At 43.8% G+C, this 20,363-nt stretch overlaps 1 protein-coding gene across 2 annotated transcripts in view; it reads left to right on the top strand.

The window, feature by feature from the left end:
* Positions 1-236: 236 nt before the first annotated feature.
* GJB7 (gap junction protein beta 7) overlaps positions 237-20,363 on the top strand; it is a 51,358-nt gene continuing 31,231 nt past the window's right edge. The window contains exon 1 of one of the 2 annotated variants that reach the window (XM_073589618.1): positions 237-386. Coding sequence is in view for 1 of the 2 variants with exons in the window: in XM_073589617.1 (XP_073445718.1) it covers positions 502-514 (13 nt within the window). In the remaining variant the exon portion in view is untranslated. The other variant, XM_073589617.1, reaches the window with a different exon arrangement.

Genomic DNA, 20,363 nt, shown 5'->3' on the forward strand with positions numbered 1-20,363 from the left:
TGGTGAAACGTAGGTCTTCGACTTTACTTTATGTATCGACTGCTCTTTTTGTGCAAACACTGATACTATAGATAACCCATAGGTGTGTGCATACACATGTAATGCACAGAATAATAAAGACGATATGGGGTGCAAGGTAAGTTTAGAATGTGCTGCTTTATTTGTATAGTAAATATGCGATGCCTATAATAATCTCCTCCGGTTCTTCAGCTCTTTCACAACAGCAGAGCTGACCTCCTGACTAATTCTCACAACAGACGATCAGGTTACACTTGTTCGCCATCCCTTGGTGACAGCGCTTTGTAACAGACAAAGGAAATGGCATTTCTATGAATATTTAATGCCGTGAGCATGCTGTAGCCTCTCGGTCTTCACTCACACGTCAGGTAGGTCTTTATCTCCTGGTTTTTCTTTTCTCATTCCTGTTTGCCGGATGAGTTCAATATTCTCAAGGAACACACACAAGGACAAGAGGATGCGGCTGTGCTCTGTCTTTAGCATATGACCATCAAAGGCATGTACCCTGTGGATTATTATACTTCAATGGGTTTTGCTAAACTATTTTCCTTCTATTCTGTTTTTTTTCCATATTTGATGCATTATTTTATGTCCTCCGTAAGGGGAGGATATGCTTTTTATGCCGACCCTTATTGTCACCATACTCCGGAAAAACGTGAGCCCTGCTTTCCGCAAATGTAACTATAAAGCAGAACAGTAATAAAGGAAAGACAGAATCCTTAGAAATGGTGCTAGCTCTGTAGGGGGGAGCTTTATTGCAATGTATTTGCATTATTTCAGAGGGAAAAGGGAACATTTTGTGTTTTTTCCTTTTAGGTTTCCTTTAGAGCAGTCTAATAGTATGAAATCAAAAGGAAGCGTGTATATTTCATAAATGTAGATTATACCACGCAGCATAAACCGGTATTCATATTTATCAATGCAGAAGATTTCTTAATGTCTTTGGTTACCAATACTAATTTACTGCCTTGTTACTATGAGAAATTGGGTTCTGCCAAAACAGCCTGAAGTCGTATTCTCATGAGGACAACTCTTCAGCAGGTAATGCGATTTCTCAAGGGAACTAAAAGCAGACATGCGTTATTCAGGACAAATGCACATATCAGTTCTTATATAAATAGGTGGAGTAACACACATAGCGCCTTGTACAGCCAGTTATTGCTCATTAGGCCTATTGTGGCAGTCAACTCGGCGGCTGCAGGTGCTATACAAATGGTGTGTACACTTTAATGGGGAGTTATAATGTGTGAACATCAGCGCTAATAAGAGCAACAATTGACATTTAAACATGGATTAGGCATGCTAACAGTTTCTAATACAATGTCTGACACTTATACTTTGATATCATAGTTGCAAACATTATATATCAAATGTTTCTGCAAAATTTAGTACCTAAAGTATAAAGAAAACAATGCTAAAATATTTAAACAGAATTTATCTCTAGGGTCAACTCTCCTAAGCAGTCTATGCAGATCATAGAATGTTGAATAAAATGATACCCTGATATCTGCGATGCAATGCCTTATACCACAGAAATACATGTTTTTCTTATTTGTACAGTCATATGTAAAAGTTTGGGCACCCCTACTAATGTTAACCTTTTTTCTTTATAACAATTTTGGTTTTTGCAACAGCTATTTCAGTTTCATATATCTAATAACTGATGGACTCAGTTATATTTCTGGATTCAAATGAGGTTTATTGTACTAACAGAAAATGTGCAATCTGCATTTAAACAAAATTTGACCGGTGCAAAAGTATGGGCACCCTTATCATTTTCTTGATTTGAACACTCCTAACTACTTTTTACTGACTTCCTGAAGCACTAAATTGGTTTTGTAACCTCATTGAGCTTTGAACTTCATAGCCAGGTGTATCAAATCATGAGAAAAGGTATTTAAAGTGGCCACTTGCAAGTAGTTCTCCTATTTGATTCTCCTATGAAGAGTGGCATCATGGGCTCCTCAAAACAACTCTCAAATGATCTGAAAACAAAGATTATTCAACATAGCTTTTCAGGGGAAGGATACAAAAAGTTGTCTCAGAGATTTAACCAGTCAGTTTCCACTGTGAGGAACATAGTAAGGAAATGGAAGAACACAGGTACAGTTTGGAGGTACCACCTCCAAAGACCTGCAGCATCATCTTGCTGCAGATGGTGTCACTGTGCATCGGTCAACAATACAGCGCACTTTGCACAAGGAGAAGCTGTATGGGAGAGTGATGCGAAAGAAGCCGTTTCTGCAAGCACGCCACAAACAGAGTCGCCTGAGGTATGCAAAAGCACATTTGGACAAGCCAGTTACATTTTGGAAGAAGGTCCTGTGGACTGATGAGACAAAGATTGAGTTGTTTGGTCATACAAAAAGGCGTTATGCATGCGCTGTATTGTTGACCGATGCACAGTGACACCATCTGCAGCAAGATGATGCTGCAGGTCTTTGGAGGTGGTCTGTGCATTGTCCTTGACTGTTCTCACCATTCTTCTTCTCTGCCTTTCTGATATTTTTCTTGGCCTGCCACTTCTGGGCTTAACAAGAACTGTACCTGTGTTCTTCCATTTCCTTACTATGTTCCTCACAGTGGAAACTGACAGGTTAAATCTCTGAGACAACTTTTTGTATCCTTCCCCTGAAAAGCTATGTTGAATAATCTTTGTTTTCAGATCATTTGAGAGTTGTTTTGAGGAGCCCATGATGCCACTCTTCATAGGAGAATCAAATAGGAGAACTACTTGCAAGTGGCCACTTTAAATACCTTTTCTCATGATTTGATACACCTGGCTATGAAGTTCAAAGCTCAATGAGGTTACAAAACCAATTTAGTGCTTCAGGAAGTCAGTAAAAAGTAGTTAGGAGTGTTCAAATCAAGAAAATGATAAGGGTGCCCATACTTTTGCATCGGTCAAATTTTGTTTAAATGCAGATTGCACATTTTCTGTTAGTACAATAAACCTCATTTGAATCCAGAAATATAACTGAGTCCATCAGTTATTAGATATATGAAACTGAAATACCTGTTGCAGAAACCAAAATTGTTATAAAGAAAAAAGGTTAACATTAATAGGGGTGCCCAAACTTTTACATATGACTGTATATCAGCTGTAAAGATCAATGTCCGGCCCATAGTTCTTATCTGAGAATCTGTTTTTCAAAGCTTATTTTAATGAAATGGGACATTGCCAGTGTGAGACATGTAGATCAAGAGAACATATTGTCAGTCATTACATGTCTGGTGCTGGTAATGCCACCTTTCATTTAAAATGAGCTCTGGAGGCAGATTCTCAGGGAGATCAATGTCTGGCCCATAGGTCTTATCTGAGAATCTACTTCCAGAGCTCATTTTAAATGAAAGGACGCATTACCAGTGTTAGACATGTACTGACTGATCGTCTTCTCTCCTGTTTTACATGTCTCACACTGGCAATACCCCCTGTCATTTAAAATGAGCTCTGGAGGCAGATTCTCAGGGAGATCAATGTCTGGCCCATAGGTCTTATCTGAGAATCTACCTCCAGAGCTCATTTTAAATTAGTTTCTCTGGAATAAGAAATTGGATTACAGATATCAAGGTAGCATTTTTTCAACTTTCTAAGACAAACATGCCCATATAGAGGGCTTAGTAGGGTTGATCATACTGACAAATTTCCATGAAGCACTGATATCATAGAGTTGTCACAGGAAACGGATCTGTGTGTTAGTAATATGCTAACGTTTGGTAATATACTCACACTAACTGAATTGCTGCTATCACTGAGAAATCAAATGACTCAACCGTTTCAGCCCTTGTGTGCCCACCCTGTGACTCTTCCTTCTTGTGTCCTGACTGTCTCTTAGACCTACCTTGTTATTCCCTTCCATTCAATCACTTTGTCCTCCCTGCTGTATTCTCTGGTCTCCTCCTGTAGCACAGAGCATGTAGAGAACAGGATACACAGTGTATGATTAGAGGATGGCCAGAGAGGATAGTGATGCTTAGATGGAAGAGCCACTTCATTCTTTGTATTGTTGGGCAAAGCGCTTATGCAACATGTTCGCTCAATAGCACAAAAAGGCCTCACTGGGTGTAAAAACACAGAATAGGTCAAAGAGTTTTTGAACAAACATATAAAGTTTATTAATTACTCACATATAAAATCCATATTAATTGAGAGTAAAGCTACCATAGCAGGGCAATAGAGAAATAAATAAGAATACATCTGTGATATTCGATCTCACATGGAAGAAAAAACTATGGCATGCTAACCAATCTTAATGCAAGGAGAGCGCTAGATAGCAAGTATTACACCTCATATGCATATAAGTAGAGCAAAAAAAAACTAGATGGGCAAAAGGTGTATCAGGTGCTGACTGTTAGAAAGTAAAGTTAGAATATGAATGTTGTGTATAGCCACCTTGGCACATTCGGCACCTCTGTAGCCACTTTGGCCACTTGGTAGCCACTTTGGCACATTCGGCACCTCGGTAGCCACTTTGGCACATTCAGCACCTCAGTAGCCACTTTGGCCACTTGGTAGCCACTTTGGCAAATTCGGCACCTAAGTAGCCACTTTGGCCACTTGGTAGCCACTTTGGCACATTCGGCACCTCTGTAGCCACTTTGGCACATTCGGCCCCTCGGTAGCCACTTTGGCCACTTGGTAGCCACTTTGGCACAATTGGCAACTCGGCAGCCACTTTGGCCACTTGGTAGCCACTTTGGCACATTCGGCCCCTTGGTAGCCACTTTGTAGCCACTTTGGCACCTCGGTAGCCACTTTGGCCACTTGGTAGCCTATTCAGCCATGTTGACACATGCTGCCACTTTGCGTCGGGGGCCACCTTGGCACACTGGGCTTCTAAAGCCACTTTGGCGTCCGACTGCAGTGATGGCGAACCTTGGCACTCCAGCTGTTGGAGAACTACAACTCCCAGCATGCCTCAACTGCTGCAGGTTGCAAGGGCATGCTGGGAGTTGTAGTTTTACAACAGCTGGTGTGCCAAGGTTAGCCATCACTGGGTGGGGCTTTTCAGAAGCCATTGGCACGTTGCTCCTTTAAGACCTTGAATCAGCGATGTCAGCTTCTATTAGCTAATACGGGTCATGTGTGGAAGCTGCATTTGCATAGCTGCCATCTTTGTAAGGTCACTGCACCTGCGCTGTGGCTTCAATCCATGTCAGTTGGGGGTCATGGAAAGGTCGCCATTAATTCCTATGGGAAAATTTTTGCTTAAAATGCGAATTTTAAAAAAAACTACATATCGGATCGACTCCAAAAATACACAGCACACCTGTCCCCACCAAGGGCTTCGAAACGCCGCCTGAACGGGGTCTCTGTGCCGAGCGGTTGGGCCACATTAATTGTAGAAAACGCGGAGAAGAAGTAGAATAATAATAATAAAATATAAGAAATCGGATTACAATATGTTGCTTGAACCTAGAGGTTCAAGCACCATAATAAGAAAAATAGAAAAAGGGTCAATATTCATAAGAAAACCAATAGGCATATATAGGTGTCATGCTTGAGTAAGATGGCGCTTAAAAGGCAGTGATCCTGTGTGGAAAGTGCTATAGTGCATAATGAGATGGCGCTAGGAATGTAGTAGTCCCATGAAAAAGTGCCCCAATGCATAATGTGCAAATTAAGCAATAAATCAAGAGTTACCATGCCCAGTTATAACTCACATGGCAATAGTAGAGTAAGTCCCAGCCTGCAGCCCCTACGTGCGTTTCGCATTCTTCGTCTATAGCACTTTCCACACAGGATCACTTCCGTTTAAGCGTCATCTTACTCTAGCATGACACCTATATATGCCTATTGGTTTTCTTATGCATATTGACCCTTTTTCTATTTTTTCTTATTTTTGTTTGCTCTACTTATATGCATATGAGGTGTAATACTTGCTACCTTGCGCTCTCCTTGCATTAGTTTTTTCTTCCATGTGAGATTGAATATCACAGATGTACTTTTATTTATTTCCCTATCGCCCCGCTATGGTAGCTTTACTCTGAATTAATATGGATTTTATATGTCAGTAATTAATAAACTTTATATGTTTGTTTAAAAACCTCTTTGAACTCTTCTGCGTTTTTACACCCAGTGAGACCTTTTTGTGCTATTGAAACTTGGAGTTTTTCCAATTTAATGTAATTGATACTTATCTCGGGAAATTTTTGTGCTTAACATGTTCGCTCAGTCTGAGTAATGACAATGAAGCGTCATGGTTTTTCTGCTCCTTCCTCAGCTTAATTCCAGTGTTAGAAAAATCTATATCTGATTGCAAAACAATAATAAACATCAAAGTAGTATAAACCCAATTACTTTATTAATCAAATATACAAAAATAGCAAGCTACAAGAAAAGGCTAAAAATAAACCATTAAAAACTTTTTAGACAGTGTGACCATCAATTTTCAGAAAACAGGCCTAATACAATTTATACAATAAAGTTTCTGGTGTGATGTTGGACAGACATGGCATTGAGTTTGTTCTGTATGTATTTGTAGTTAAGAATTTGGATTACAGTGTATTGTATATATCAGGGTTCCCCAACTCCAGTCCTCAAGGCCCACCAACAGGTAATGTTTTCCGGATTGCCCTTGTATTGTAGAGGTGATGCAATTATCACCTGGGCAATACTAAGGAAATCCTGAAAACATGACCTGTTGTGGGCCTTGAGGACTGGAGTTGGGGAACCATGATATATTTATAATTTTTTTTTAAATGATAATATTGGTCTTCTTGCTCTGATTTGCAATTGTTACCTTCTTTAATATTTATTACTTCTGGAAACTATTTGTATAAAGTTGGTAACTAAAGAAATTGGATTTACACTACTTTGATTTTTATTATCTGTTTACAACAGGCTATGTGTATATATATTTCATATATTCATGTCCAAAACTTTTGAAACAGACATACATTTTGGCTTTCACAAAACTTGCTTTGTAAATGTTTTACACATTTTTGACAAATGCATCAAGTTTCTGGAAATACTCAATAATTACAGTACTGACCCTCATTTTTAGCACTTCTGCCATTCGCTCTGGCAGCTGGATATCAGTCTTCTGGGCCAAATCCTGACTGATGGTCTAACCAGTGCTTGGATTTATTACAATGTCTGTGTTTTTGTTTGTCCACCACTTTTTGGAAATTAACCACAGGTTCTCAATGGGATTGAGATCTGGGGAGTTTCCTAACCATTGACCAAAAATGTCAATGTTTTGTCCACAGGGCTACATAATTATCACTTTTTTTGTGACATGGTGCTTTATCATGATGGAAAAAGCATTTTTCATCATGAAATTGCTCCTGGATTGTTGGCAGAAATTGCTCTTGGAGGATGTTTGGATACTATTCTTTATTCATGACAGTGTTCTTAAGCAAAATTATGAGTAAGACTTGGCTGAAAAACATCGCACATAAATGGTTTCATTCATGTGTCATTGTAGTAATCGCAGGTACGCGGGATGCAGTGACGAGACGGGAGCCGGAGTGAGCTTAGAATGTAACATATATATATATATATATGTATATATATATATATAAGCTATCTCGATTAACCAGCAAGCTAACAACAGTTACCCTCACAGGGACCAGAACAATAATACACAGGTAACATGAAAATAACTACCTGGTCGGAACCGGTGACTATGAGGTCGCAGTATGGCCGACTACGGGTCCATGAACTACAATGTGTCGTTTATCCTCCTCTGACATCCGGCAGAGTGGTGGTCGGTGTCTATTCAGCGTCAGCCTGTCACATAGCGCTCAGATATTCATTGGGCCTCACACAATCCAAAAGTGTCCAGTGTCCACAAGTGTGTGCAGAAATTCAAAATCTCCCTTATCCTCTAGTCACTTTGGTCACAGCTGTGCCATCGAGCCTGTCACATAGCGCTCAGATATTCATTGGGCCTCACACAATCCAAAAGTGTCCAGTGTCCACAAGTGTGTGCAGAAATTCAAAATCTCCCTTATCCTCTAGTCACTTTGGTCACAGCTGTGCCATCGAGCCTGTCACATAGCGCTCAGATATTCATTGGGCCTCACACAATCCAAAAGTGTCCAGTGTCCACAAGTGTCTGCTGAAATTCAAAATCTCACTTATCCTCTAGTCACTTTGGTCACAGCTGTGCCATCGAGCCTGTCACATAGCGCTCAGATATTCATTGGGCCTCACACAATCCAAAAGTGTCCAGTGTCCACAAGTGTCTGCTGAAATTCAAAATCTCACTTATCCTCTAGTCACTTTGGTCACAGCTGTGCCATCGAGCCTGTCACATAGCGCTCAGATATTCATTGGGCCTCACACAATCCAAAAGTGTCCAGTGTCCACAAGTGTCTGCTGAAATTCAAAATCTCACTTATCCTCTAGTCACATTGGTCACAGCTGTGCCATTGAGCCTGTCACATAGCGCTCAGATATTCATTGGGCCTCACACAATCCAAAAGTGTCCAGTGTCCACAAGTGTCTGCTTAAATTCAAAATCTCCCTTATCCTCTAGTCACTTTGGTCACAGCTGTGCCATCGAGCCTGTCACATAGCGCTCAGATATTCATTGGGCCTCACACAATCCAAAAGTGTCCAGTGTCCACAAGTGTCTGCTGAAATTCAAAATCTCCCTTATCCTCTAGTCACTTTGGTCACAGCTGTGCCATCGAGCCTGTCACATAGCGCTCAGATATTCATTGGGCCTCACACAATCCAAAAGTGTCCAGTGTCCACAAGTGTGTGCAGAAATTCAAAATCTCCCTTATCCTCTAGTCACTTTGGTCACAGCTGTGCCATCGAGCCTGTCACATAGCGCTCAGATATTCATTGGGCCTCACACAATCCAAAAGTGTCCAGTGTCCACAAGTGTCTGCTGAAATTCAAAATCTCACTTATCCTCTAGTCACTTTGGTCACAGCTGTGCCATCGAGCCTGTCACATAGCGCTCAGATATTCATTGGGCCTCACACAATCCAAAAGTGTCCAGTGTCCACAAGTGTCTGCTGAAATTCAAAATCTCACTTATCCTCTAGTCACTTTGGTCACAGCTGTGCCATCGAGCCTGTCACATAGCGCTCAGATATTCATTGGGCCTCACACAATCCAAAAGTGTCCAGTGTCCACAAGTGTCTGCTGAAATTCAAAATCTCACTTATCCTCTAGTCACTTTGGTCACAGCTGTGCCATTGAGCCTGTCACATAGCGCTCAGATATTCATTGGGCCTCACACAATCCAAAAGTGTCCAGTGTCCACAAGTGTCTGCTTAAATTCAAAATCTCCCTTATCCTCTAGTCACTTTGGTCACAGCTGTGCCATCGAGCCTGTCACATAGCGCTCAGATATTCATTGGGCCTCACACAATCCAAAAGTGTCCAGTGTCCACAAGTGTGTGCAGAAATTCAAAATCTCCCCTGTCCTATAGACACCTTGTACCTTGTTTTACATTACTATATAGTTTGTTGGATTTTGTCTACATTTCTACCAAAAATGAGGAAGGCTGGTGGAAGAGGCCGTGGAATTGGGCGGGGGTTGGCAGCTGGTAATGATGGTGTTGGTGGTGGATCTGATGGTAGTGGCAAGAGCAAAATAGGACCGAATGCAGGAGGTGTTGAGCCTGCGTCATCGTCTGGCTACATAAGGCCTCGAACGCTTAGTTTTCTAGGAGTTGGCAAACTGCTTTTAAAGCCAGAGCATCAGGAAAAAGTTTTGTCTTACATTGCTGACTCAGCCTCCAGCTCTATCGCCTCCTCTTCTTCAGTTGTAAAAAGTAAAAGCACTGAGTCGTCATTGGAGGCTCATGTTCATGAACCACACCTTTCCTTGTGTCCTTCACCCCAACCAAGATTGAAGGATGACGCAGGCCATACTACTGATTACTCCATGGAGCTGTTTTCACATACCATGCCTGGATTATCAAGTGAAATCGTGAATTACCCAGGCCAAGATGAATCTGACATGGAGTGCACTGATGCACAGCCGCTGATGGATGATTCTGCTGGTACATTCACTCAGAGCACTACATTGTCCTCGCAGTGTACAGAGCCAGATTCTGACCCTGATGAGACTCAGGTGCCCCTTCCCGCACACTATACCACCATACACGGTGACACAGAGGAAGGTGCACATGACATAGAAGAGGAGGTGATGGATGACCCAGTTGTTGACCCAGATTGGCATCCATTGGGGGAAGAGGGTGCTGCTTCCAATAGCTCAGATGAGGAGCATCCACAGCAGACATCGACATTGCAACAGCTGTTATCTGGCAGGCCCGGAGCACTCCAAAGACAGGTTCCAAACATCAAAAGAGTTGCTGGACAGCTTGTCCAGAGGGTCAAAAGATCACAGCGTGCTAGGCCGCAAAATGTCTGCCAAAGTAGGAAGAGTGCAGTGTGGCACTTTTTTGAACAAAATCCTCATGATCAGGCCAAGGTTATCTGTAAGAAGTGCGCAAAGACCTTTAGCCGAGGGAAAAATCTGAAAAATTTGAATACCAGTTGCATGCTTAGACATTTAACCAGCATGCACTTGCAAGCGTGGACACAACACCAAACCTCAAGTGCCACATGTGCAACTGATCACAACGAAGGTAGTCAGCAACGCTACATTGTTTCCCCCACTGTAAGCCCACCGGTTAGCACAGCAGCAAATGTTGAGGTGTCGTTGCAAGGCCACAGCAGTCAGGGAATCCCACTGTTTTATCAACGAAAGACTGATTCTAGGCCATCAGAAAGAACAACAACTCCATCACCATCATCAACCCTCTCTCAGTCCGCCCTGTCCACCGCTACTTCCACCATATGCAGCTCTCAAGTCCAGCTCACCCTTCCAGACACTATGAGTAGGTCAAGAAAGTACTCAGTCTCTCATCCGAGTACACTGGGTTTGAACGCCCACATTGCCAAACTAATCTCGTTTGAGATGATGCCCTTTCGGTTGGTGGAAAGCACAGCTTTCCGCGAACTCATGGCCTATGGAGTACCACGCTATGACCTTCCCAGTCGCCACTTCTTCTCTCGCAAAGCCATCCCAGCCCTCCACCATCATGTGAAAGACAGCATTGTCCATGCACTCAAGCAGTCAGTGAGCGGAAAGGTGCACCTCACAACGGATGCATGGTCCAGTCGGCATGGCCAGGGCCGTTACGTGTCCATCACTGCGCACTGGGTTAATGTGTTGGATGCAGGGTCCACAGGGGACAGCGGTGGTGGGACAGTGCTGCCTAGCCCACGGTATAGGAAACAGTTGGCTGTAGGCGTTCGACCCTCCTCCTCCAGAAGCGAAAGCTCGTCCACAGAGCGCAGTCGTACGAGCACTCCATCTGCAGCTGCCACTGTTGCACACGATGTGTCCCCCTATCGAGCAGCTAGTGGAAAGCGTCAGCAGGCTGTGTTGCAGATGATGTGTTTGGGCAACAGACACACCGCCGAGGTGCTGGCCGAGTACTTGAAGCGACAAACTGAGTCATGGCTGGGCAGTGTACATCTTGAGGCAGGCAAGGTAGTTAGTGATAACGGCCGTAATTTTGTGGCAGCCATAGCCCTTTCAAACTCAGCCATTTACCTTGCTTGGCTCACACCTTGAACCTGGTGGTGCAGTGCTTCCTCAAAAATTATCTGGAGTTAACAGCCCTGCTCCAGAAGGTGCGAAGACTGTGCGCGCACATCCGCCGGTCGCCTGTCCACTTCGTTCGTATGCAGAAGCTGCAGCGATTGCTCCACCTTCCCAACCACCGCCTCATTATCGACATTGCAACAAGGTGGAACTCCACCCTGCACATGGTGGAGCGGCTGTGCGAGCAGAGGCAGGCCATAATGCATTTGTGGGAGGATACACGGCCAGGCACTTTGAGAGCAGACATGGAGTTGACAGGTGTGCAGTGGTCGAAGCTGAAAGACCTCTGTAAAGTCCTTCAGTGTTTTGAGGAATGCACACGGCTGGTAAGTGCAGACGACGCCATCCTAAGCATGAGCATCCCACTTATGCGTTTGCAAATGCAAACTTTGACGCACCTTAAGGAGCAGGCGTCTGCAGCCAATGTTGATGAGGAGGAAGAGGAGGAGGGAATCCTTGATGACATTCAGCCATTGTCTGCTCAGGGACCTCTCCTGGACGAGGTGGAGGAAGAAGAGGAGGAGGAGGATGATGATGGGGATGATTACTTAGGGGAGGAGGATGCATCTCGTGGGGCAAGTGAAAATGTTGGCGTGGCAAGGTCTGGTACGGGGTTTGTGCGTGACTGGAGGGATGTGGATTTGCCAGAAAGTGCTCCTCCAACCAGCACTCGCAGTGCATCATTGACACCGGGAACATTGGCCCACATGTCAGATTATGCCTTGCAGATCCTAAAAAGGGACCCACGCATTGCCAAAATGATGAACGATGACGACTACTGGTTGGCCAGCATCCTGGATCCACGCTATAAAGGCAACTTACAAAACATCATGCTACAGGAGAACCTTGACCTAATATTGGCTAATAAACAAGCAACTCTGGTAAATCGGTTGCTTGAGGCATTCCCAGCACACAGCAGCGGTGATGGTTCTCACACGAGCCGTACGGGCCGGGGGCAGCTTGGCAGAGGTGTTCATGGTGCACACAGCAGAAGTGGCGTTGGAGACAGGGGTTTCATGACAATGTTGTGGACTGATTTTTCAAATACCGCTCACACAACTGGTAATACTGCATCGATGGAAAGTGACAGGAGACAGCAGTTGTCAACTATGGTTACAAACTACTTTTCCTCCCATATCGATGTTCTCCCACACAGGTCATTCCCCTTTGACTATTGGGCCGCTAAACTGGACACCTGGCCTGAATTGGCCCAATATGCCTTACAGGAGCTCGCTTGCCCAGCTGCAAGTGTGCTATCAGAAAGAGTCTTCAGTGCAGCTGGATCAATCCTGACAGAAAAAAGGACCCGTCTGTCAACCCAAAATGTGGATGATCTAACCTTCATTAAAATGAACCATGCATGGGTTTCCAAGGATTTTGTCCCACCTTCCCCTGATGACACATAGGGTGACAGAAAAATGGCTTGCTTTGGTCCACCTCTTCCTGGGACTTCACCTATTTCACCTTTTGCATCAGCTGAATGTCCAACATCAACATATGCCACTTTCTAAAACTCCCTAACTGTGCTGCCTCCCCCCCCATGGCCGGGGTCACCACCTAGCGCACGACACCGAGCGAGTGCCGTTGCCCTGGACAGGTGGGTAGGCCGACTCTTGGGTGCGGGCACTGGCACAGGGTCCCTCATAGTGCAATCAAGTGTCTCTGACGGTGGTGGTGCACACCCGCCGTCAGACACACCGCTGTACTATGAGGGGCCCAGTGCCAGTACCGACGCCCACGCAGGGCCCCAGCATTTGCAATCTTTACCTCTCCCTGCTCCTCCGCTGTGTAATCTGGGCCGTCAAATCCATACTGTGCCTGACACCGTCTGAGCCTGCCTCCTGATGTATAGACATATATTTTGAATGTGTACGCTATCCATACATGTTATCCGGGGATACGGTACCCTTTCTAACCTTTGTGCAATCACGTGCAATCCATACTGGGCCTAACACTGTCTGAGCCTGCCTCCTGATGTATAGACATATATTTTGAATGTGTACGCTATCCATACATGTTATCTGGGGATACGGTACCCTTTCTAACCTTTGTGCAATCACGTGCAATCCATACTGGGCCTAACACCGTCTGAGCCTGCCTCCTGATGTATAGACATATATTTTAAATGTGTACGCTATCCATACATGTTATCCGGGGATACGGTACCCTTTCTAACCTTTGTGCAATCACGTGCAATCCATACTGGGCCTAACACCGTCTCAGCCTGCCTCCTGATGTACAGACATATATTTTGAATGTGTACGCTATCCATACATGTTATCCGGGGATACGGTACCCTTTCTAACCTTTGTGCAATCACGTGCAATCCATACTGGGCCTAACACCGTCTGAGCCTGCCTCCTGATGTACAGACATATATTTTGAATGTGTACGCTATCCATACATGTTATCCGGGGATACGGTACCCTTTCTAACCTTTGTGCAATCACGTGCAATCCATACTGGGCCTAACACCGTCTGAGCCTGCCTCCTGATGTATAGACATATATTTTGAATGTGTACGCTATCCATACATGTTATCCGGGGATACGGTACCCTTTCTAACCTTTGTGCAATCACGTGCAATCCATACTGGGCCTAACACCGTCTGAGCCTGCCTCCTGATGTATAGACATATATTTTGAATGTGTATGCTATCCATACATGTTATCCGGGGATACGGTACCCTTTCTAACCTTTGTGCAATCACGTGCAATCCATACTGGGCCTAACACCGTCTGAGCCTGCCTCCTGATGTATAGACATATATTTTGAATGTGTACGCTATCCATACATGTTATCCGGGGATACGGTACCCTTTCTAACCTTTGTGCAATCACGTGCAATCCATACTGGGCCTAACACCGTCTGAGCCTGCCTCCTGATGTACAGACATATATTTTGAATGTGTACGCTATCCATACATGTTATCCGGGGATACGGTACCCTTTCTAACCTTTGTGCAATCACGTGCAATCCATACTGGGCGTGAGAACGGCTGGCGAGCTGTTAAGCAAGCTACAGCACCTGTGGTTTGCACACGTAAGTTTTTCATTTTTTCAGGAATGACGGTTAGGCCTAATTCCGGAACTGCGGTTGACCTGCACTTACTGGGAAATCATTGTTCGCGGGTAATAATTGTAATCAGTGATCCCCATCACTAACGTTGTTCAGCGGGTTATCTGCACCTGTAAGCGACAAACGCTGGCCTTTTCAGTGTAGCGCACATGCAGCCACGGACATGTAAGGGCATGACACACCAGTTATTGGCCAATCTCATGTGCCAGAGCCTCACGTGTCCCTCTAGTAAGCCGGACTCGGACCGCGGGGCATGACGGAGTCTCGTTCGTTAACGGAATTAAGCTTGCAATGTGTGCATCTGTCTGTAGCTGGCATGGTTGAGGTTTCCCAGGTGGAGTCGAATTTAACCGTAGGCTCCACTCCTGGTGGTGCCCTTCTGGACATTCCTTTAAGGTTCAGCTTTGCAACCATACTGCCCACGTAAAACAAACACTTTGCCTTCATGAACGCTGTTTGGAGGGTCATGACTCGTGGGAATAATGCCGCCCAATCAGTTAACCTGCTAGAGAGATCGTTCGTTGCTCCCAAGCATGACATCACACTCCCTAGGAAGAAGGTAATGCCACTGTGGCGACCGTACTCCTGGGGGCGACACAAGTGCACTGATGCCCAGCCACTGCTCGATGAATCTGCTGGTACATTGACCCAGACCACTACATTCCCCTCGCACGCTACACGGCCTGAATCTGACCCTGATGAAACTCAGGTTACCCTTCCCATATACAGTTCCATCTTACACGGTGACAAAGAGGAAGCTGCAGATGAAAGTGCAGGTTCGGCCCACCCGCCATCAGACACACCACCGTACTATCAGGGGCCCTGTGCCAGTGCCGTCGCCAACGAGTGGGCCCCCCCTGCTTGCTCAGGATCACAGCACTTGCAAAGTTGAAATACTGTGCAGTGAGATGGAAGATGGGGACGACGAGGAGTCCAGACAAGTACAGGGATTCCCTAGCGAGGAGACTTATTTGATTGTTTTCAATGTTGGGACAGCAATTTTTGGGGAGCACTATACTCTGGAGAATGATAGATGGGGCCCACCATACACTGGAACATTCCAAAGGTGGACATCAGACACTGGAGCAGCATTTACAGGGCCCATTATACACTAGAGCATTAGAAATGGGGCCCATTATGTTTGGAGCATTATTTGGGCCCATAAGACAGTGGAGCTTCATCCATGGGGACCAACATATACTGTAGCATTATGTGGAGCTCATCATATACTGTTTCAAACATTATATGGGACCAATGATTCTGTATGGAGAAATAGATGGGCCTCGTCATGAGATGTAAAAAGTGAAGTATTTTTCATTGTACTATACCGCTATTTCTCTGCCGTATCGGAGCATGATGAGTTGTGGTTAGAGTTGAGCGATACCGTCCGATACTTCAAAGTATCGGATCGGAATGGATCGGCCGATCTTAAAAAAAAGTATCGGTATCGCCGATTCCGATACCGGAAGTCCAATTCAAGTCTATGGGACTTCCGGTATCGGAATAAGAAAAACCCTATTTTTGCCTTGTACAGCCTCTCTGGGGTCTGTACGGGCCTTTCGGGGGGCTGTGCCGGCCTGCCAGGGGGTCTGTGCAGGCTCCGGTGGTCTGTGCCGGCCGGCCGGGGGGCTGTGACGGCCTGCCGGTGGTCTGTGCAGGCTCCGGTGGGCTGTGCCGGCCTGCCGGGGGGCTGTGCCGGCCTGCCGGTGGTCTGTGCAGGCTCCGGGGGGCTGTGCCGGCCTGCCGGGGGGCTGTGCCGGCCTGCCGGGGGGCTGTGCCGGCCTGCCGGTGGTCTGTGCAGGCTCCGGGGGGCTGTGCCGGCCTGCCGGGGGGCTGTGCCGGCCTGCCGGGGGGCTGTGCAGGCATCGTCCGATGGGACTACAAGTCCCATCGGGCGATGCCTGCTACCATGACAGTGATTGACACATTAGCCAATGATGGGACAGTAGTAGTCCCATCATCCGGCTAATGTGTTGAATGTAAAAAAAAAAAAAAAAATTACGTGCTACATACATGCTACATACATACAACATGCATACTACATATATACTACATGTAACATACATACTACATATATACTACATGCAACATGCATACTACATGCATGCTACATACATGCTACATACATGCTACATTCATACTACATATATACTACATGCATGCAACATACATACTACATATATACTACATGCATGCAACATACATACTACATATATACTACATGCATGCAACATACATACAACATATATACTACATGTAACATACATACTACATATATACTACATGTAACATACATACTACATATATACTACATGTAACATACATACTACATATATACTACATGCATACTACATACTACATATATACTACATGCATACTACATACATGCTACATACATACTACATGCATGTTACATGCATGCAACATACATACTACATATATACTACATGCATGCAACATACATACAACATATATACTACATGCATGCAACATGCATACTACATATATACTACATGTAACATACATACTACATATATACTACATGTAACATACATACTACATATATACTACATGCATACTACATACATGCTACATACATACTACGTGTATGCTACATGCATGCTACATACATGCTACATACTACATACATGCTACATTCATACTACATATATACTACATGCATGCAACATACATACTACATATATACTACATGCATGCAACATACATACAACATATATACTACATGCATGCAACATACATACAACATATATACTACATGCATGCAACATGCATACTACATGTAACATACATACTACATATATACTACATGCATGCTACATGCATGCTACATGCATGCTACATGCATGCTACATGCATGCTACATACATACTACATACATACTACATGCATGCTACATACATACTACATGCATGCTACATACATACTACATGCATGCTACATACATACTACATGCATGCTACATACATACTACATGCATGCTACATACATGCTACATACTACATACATGCTACATTCATACATGCTACATTCATACTACATATATACTACATGCATGCAACATACATACTACATATATACTACATGCATGCAACATACATACAACATATATACTACATGCATGCAACATACATACAACATATATACTACATGCATGCAACATGCATACTACATGTAACATACATACTACATATATACTACATGCATGCTACATGCATGCTACATGCATGCTACATGCATGCTACATACATGCTACATACATACTACATGCATGCTACATACATACTACATGCATGCTACATACATACTACATGCATGCTACATACATACTACATGCATGCTACATACATACTACATGCTACATACATACTACATACTGTACATGCTACATGCATGCTACATGCATGCTACATGCATGCTACATGCATACTACATGCATACTACATGCATGCTACATACATACTACATACATACTACATGCATGCTACATACATACTACATGCATGCTACATACATACTACATGCTACATACATACTACATACATACTACATGCATGCTACATGCATGCTACATGCATGCTACATACAATACATTCATACAATACATACATAGACATACAGTACATATAACATAGAGTAACATACTTACCAATACTTGTCACATTGTTCCCCGAAGCCATTGTCTTTTACGGAATAAATATTAACATAACAAACCACAAAAATACTCACCCATGATCCGAAGCAGTCCACGAGTGTGTCCCACGACGATCTTGGGTAGAGAACTGCAGCATCAGCTGATGCTGCCGCTCTCTACGGGCTGCAGGAATCCAATGACGGAAGGTAGGTATCCTTCCGCACTGTATTCCTCCGCCACTTAAAAAAAAAAAAGTCCCTAGTCTCACTTTATGCCATTGCTGTGTGGGAATTTCCCACGCAGCAATGGCATAAAGTGAAATTCCCACACAGCAATGGCATAAAGTGAGACTAGGGACTTTTTTTTTTTTAAGTGGTGGAGGAATACAGTGCGGAAGGATACCTACTTTCCGTCATTGGATTCCTGCAGCCCGTAGAGAGCGGCAGCATCAGCTGATGCTGTAGTTCTCTACCCAAGATCGTCGTGGGACACACTCGTGGACTGCTTCGGATCATGGGTGAGTATTTTTGTGGTTTGTTATGTTAATATTTATTCCGTAAAAGACAATGGCTTCGGGGAACAATGTGACAAGTATTGGTAAGTATGTTACTCTATGTTATATGTACTGTATGTCTATGTATGTATTGTATGTAGCATGCATGTAGTATGTATGTAGTATATATGTGGTATGTATGTAGCATGTAGTATGTATGTAGCATGCATGTAGTATGTATGTAGTATATATGTGGTATGTATGTAGCATGTAGTATGTATGTAGTATGTATGTAGCATGCATGTAGTATGTATGTAGTATGTATGTAGTATGTATGTAGCATGCAGTATGTATGTAGCATGCATGTAGTATATATGTAGTATGTATGTAGCATGTAGTATGTATGTAGCATGCATGTAGTATATATGTGGTATGTATGTAGCATGTATGTAGCATGCATGTAGTATATATGTAGTATATATGTAGCATGTAGTATGTATGTAGCATGCATGTAGTATATATGTAGTATGTATGTAGCATGTAGTATGTATGTAGCATGCATGTAGTATATATGTGGTATGTATGTAGCATGTATGTAGCATGCATGTAGTATATATGTGGTATGTATGTAGCATGTAGTATGTATCTAGCATGCATGTAATATGTATGTAGTATGTATGTGGTATGTATGTAGCATGTAGTATGTATGTAGCATGCATGTAGTATATATGTGGTATGTATGTAGCATGTATGTAGCATGCATGTAGAATGTATGTAGTATGTATGTGGTATGTATGTAGCATGTAGTATGTATGTAGTATGTATGTAGTATGTATGTAGCATGCAGTATGTATGTAGCATGCATGTAGTATATATGTAGTATGTATGTAGCATGTAGTATGTATGTAGCATGCATGTAATATATATGTAGTATGTATGTAGCATGTAGTATGTATGTAGCATGCATGTAGTATATATGTGGTATGTATGTAGCATGTAGTATGTATGTAGCATGCATGTAGTATGTATGTAGTATGTATGTAGTATATATATATTTTTTTTAAACATTTAACACATTAGCCGGATGATGGGACTACTACTGTCCCATCATTGGCTAATGTGTCAATCACTGTCATGGTAGCAGGCATCGCCCGATGGGACTTGTAGTCCCATTGGACGATGCTTGCACAGACCCCCGGACATCAGCACAGCCCCCCGGCAGGCCGGTACAGACCCCCACAGGGTGCACAGACCACCGGCAGGCCGGCACAGCCCCCCGGCAGGCCGGTACAGACCCCGGGCAGTCCACACAGCCCCCCGGCAGGCCGGCAGAGACCCCCGGAAGGCCCGAAGTGACGGCGCATCATGATGTGCACACACCGCGCATCATGATGACATCATTTCGGCTGTCAATCAACTTTGAACTTCCGATTCCGATGCCGACTTCCGATATTGAAAAAATATCGGAAGTCGGTATCGGAATTCCGATACAGCAAGTATCGGCCGATACCCGATACTTGCGGTATCGGAATGCTCA

This window comes from Dendrobates tinctorius, unplaced genomic scaffold, assembly GCF_039654945.1.
Source record: "Dendrobates tinctorius isolate UK_male_01 unplaced genomic scaffold, ASM3965494v1 ptg000111l, whole genome shotgun sequence".
NCBI lineage: Eukaryota > Metazoa > Chordata > Amphibia > Anura > Dendrobatidae > Dendrobates > Dendrobates tinctorius.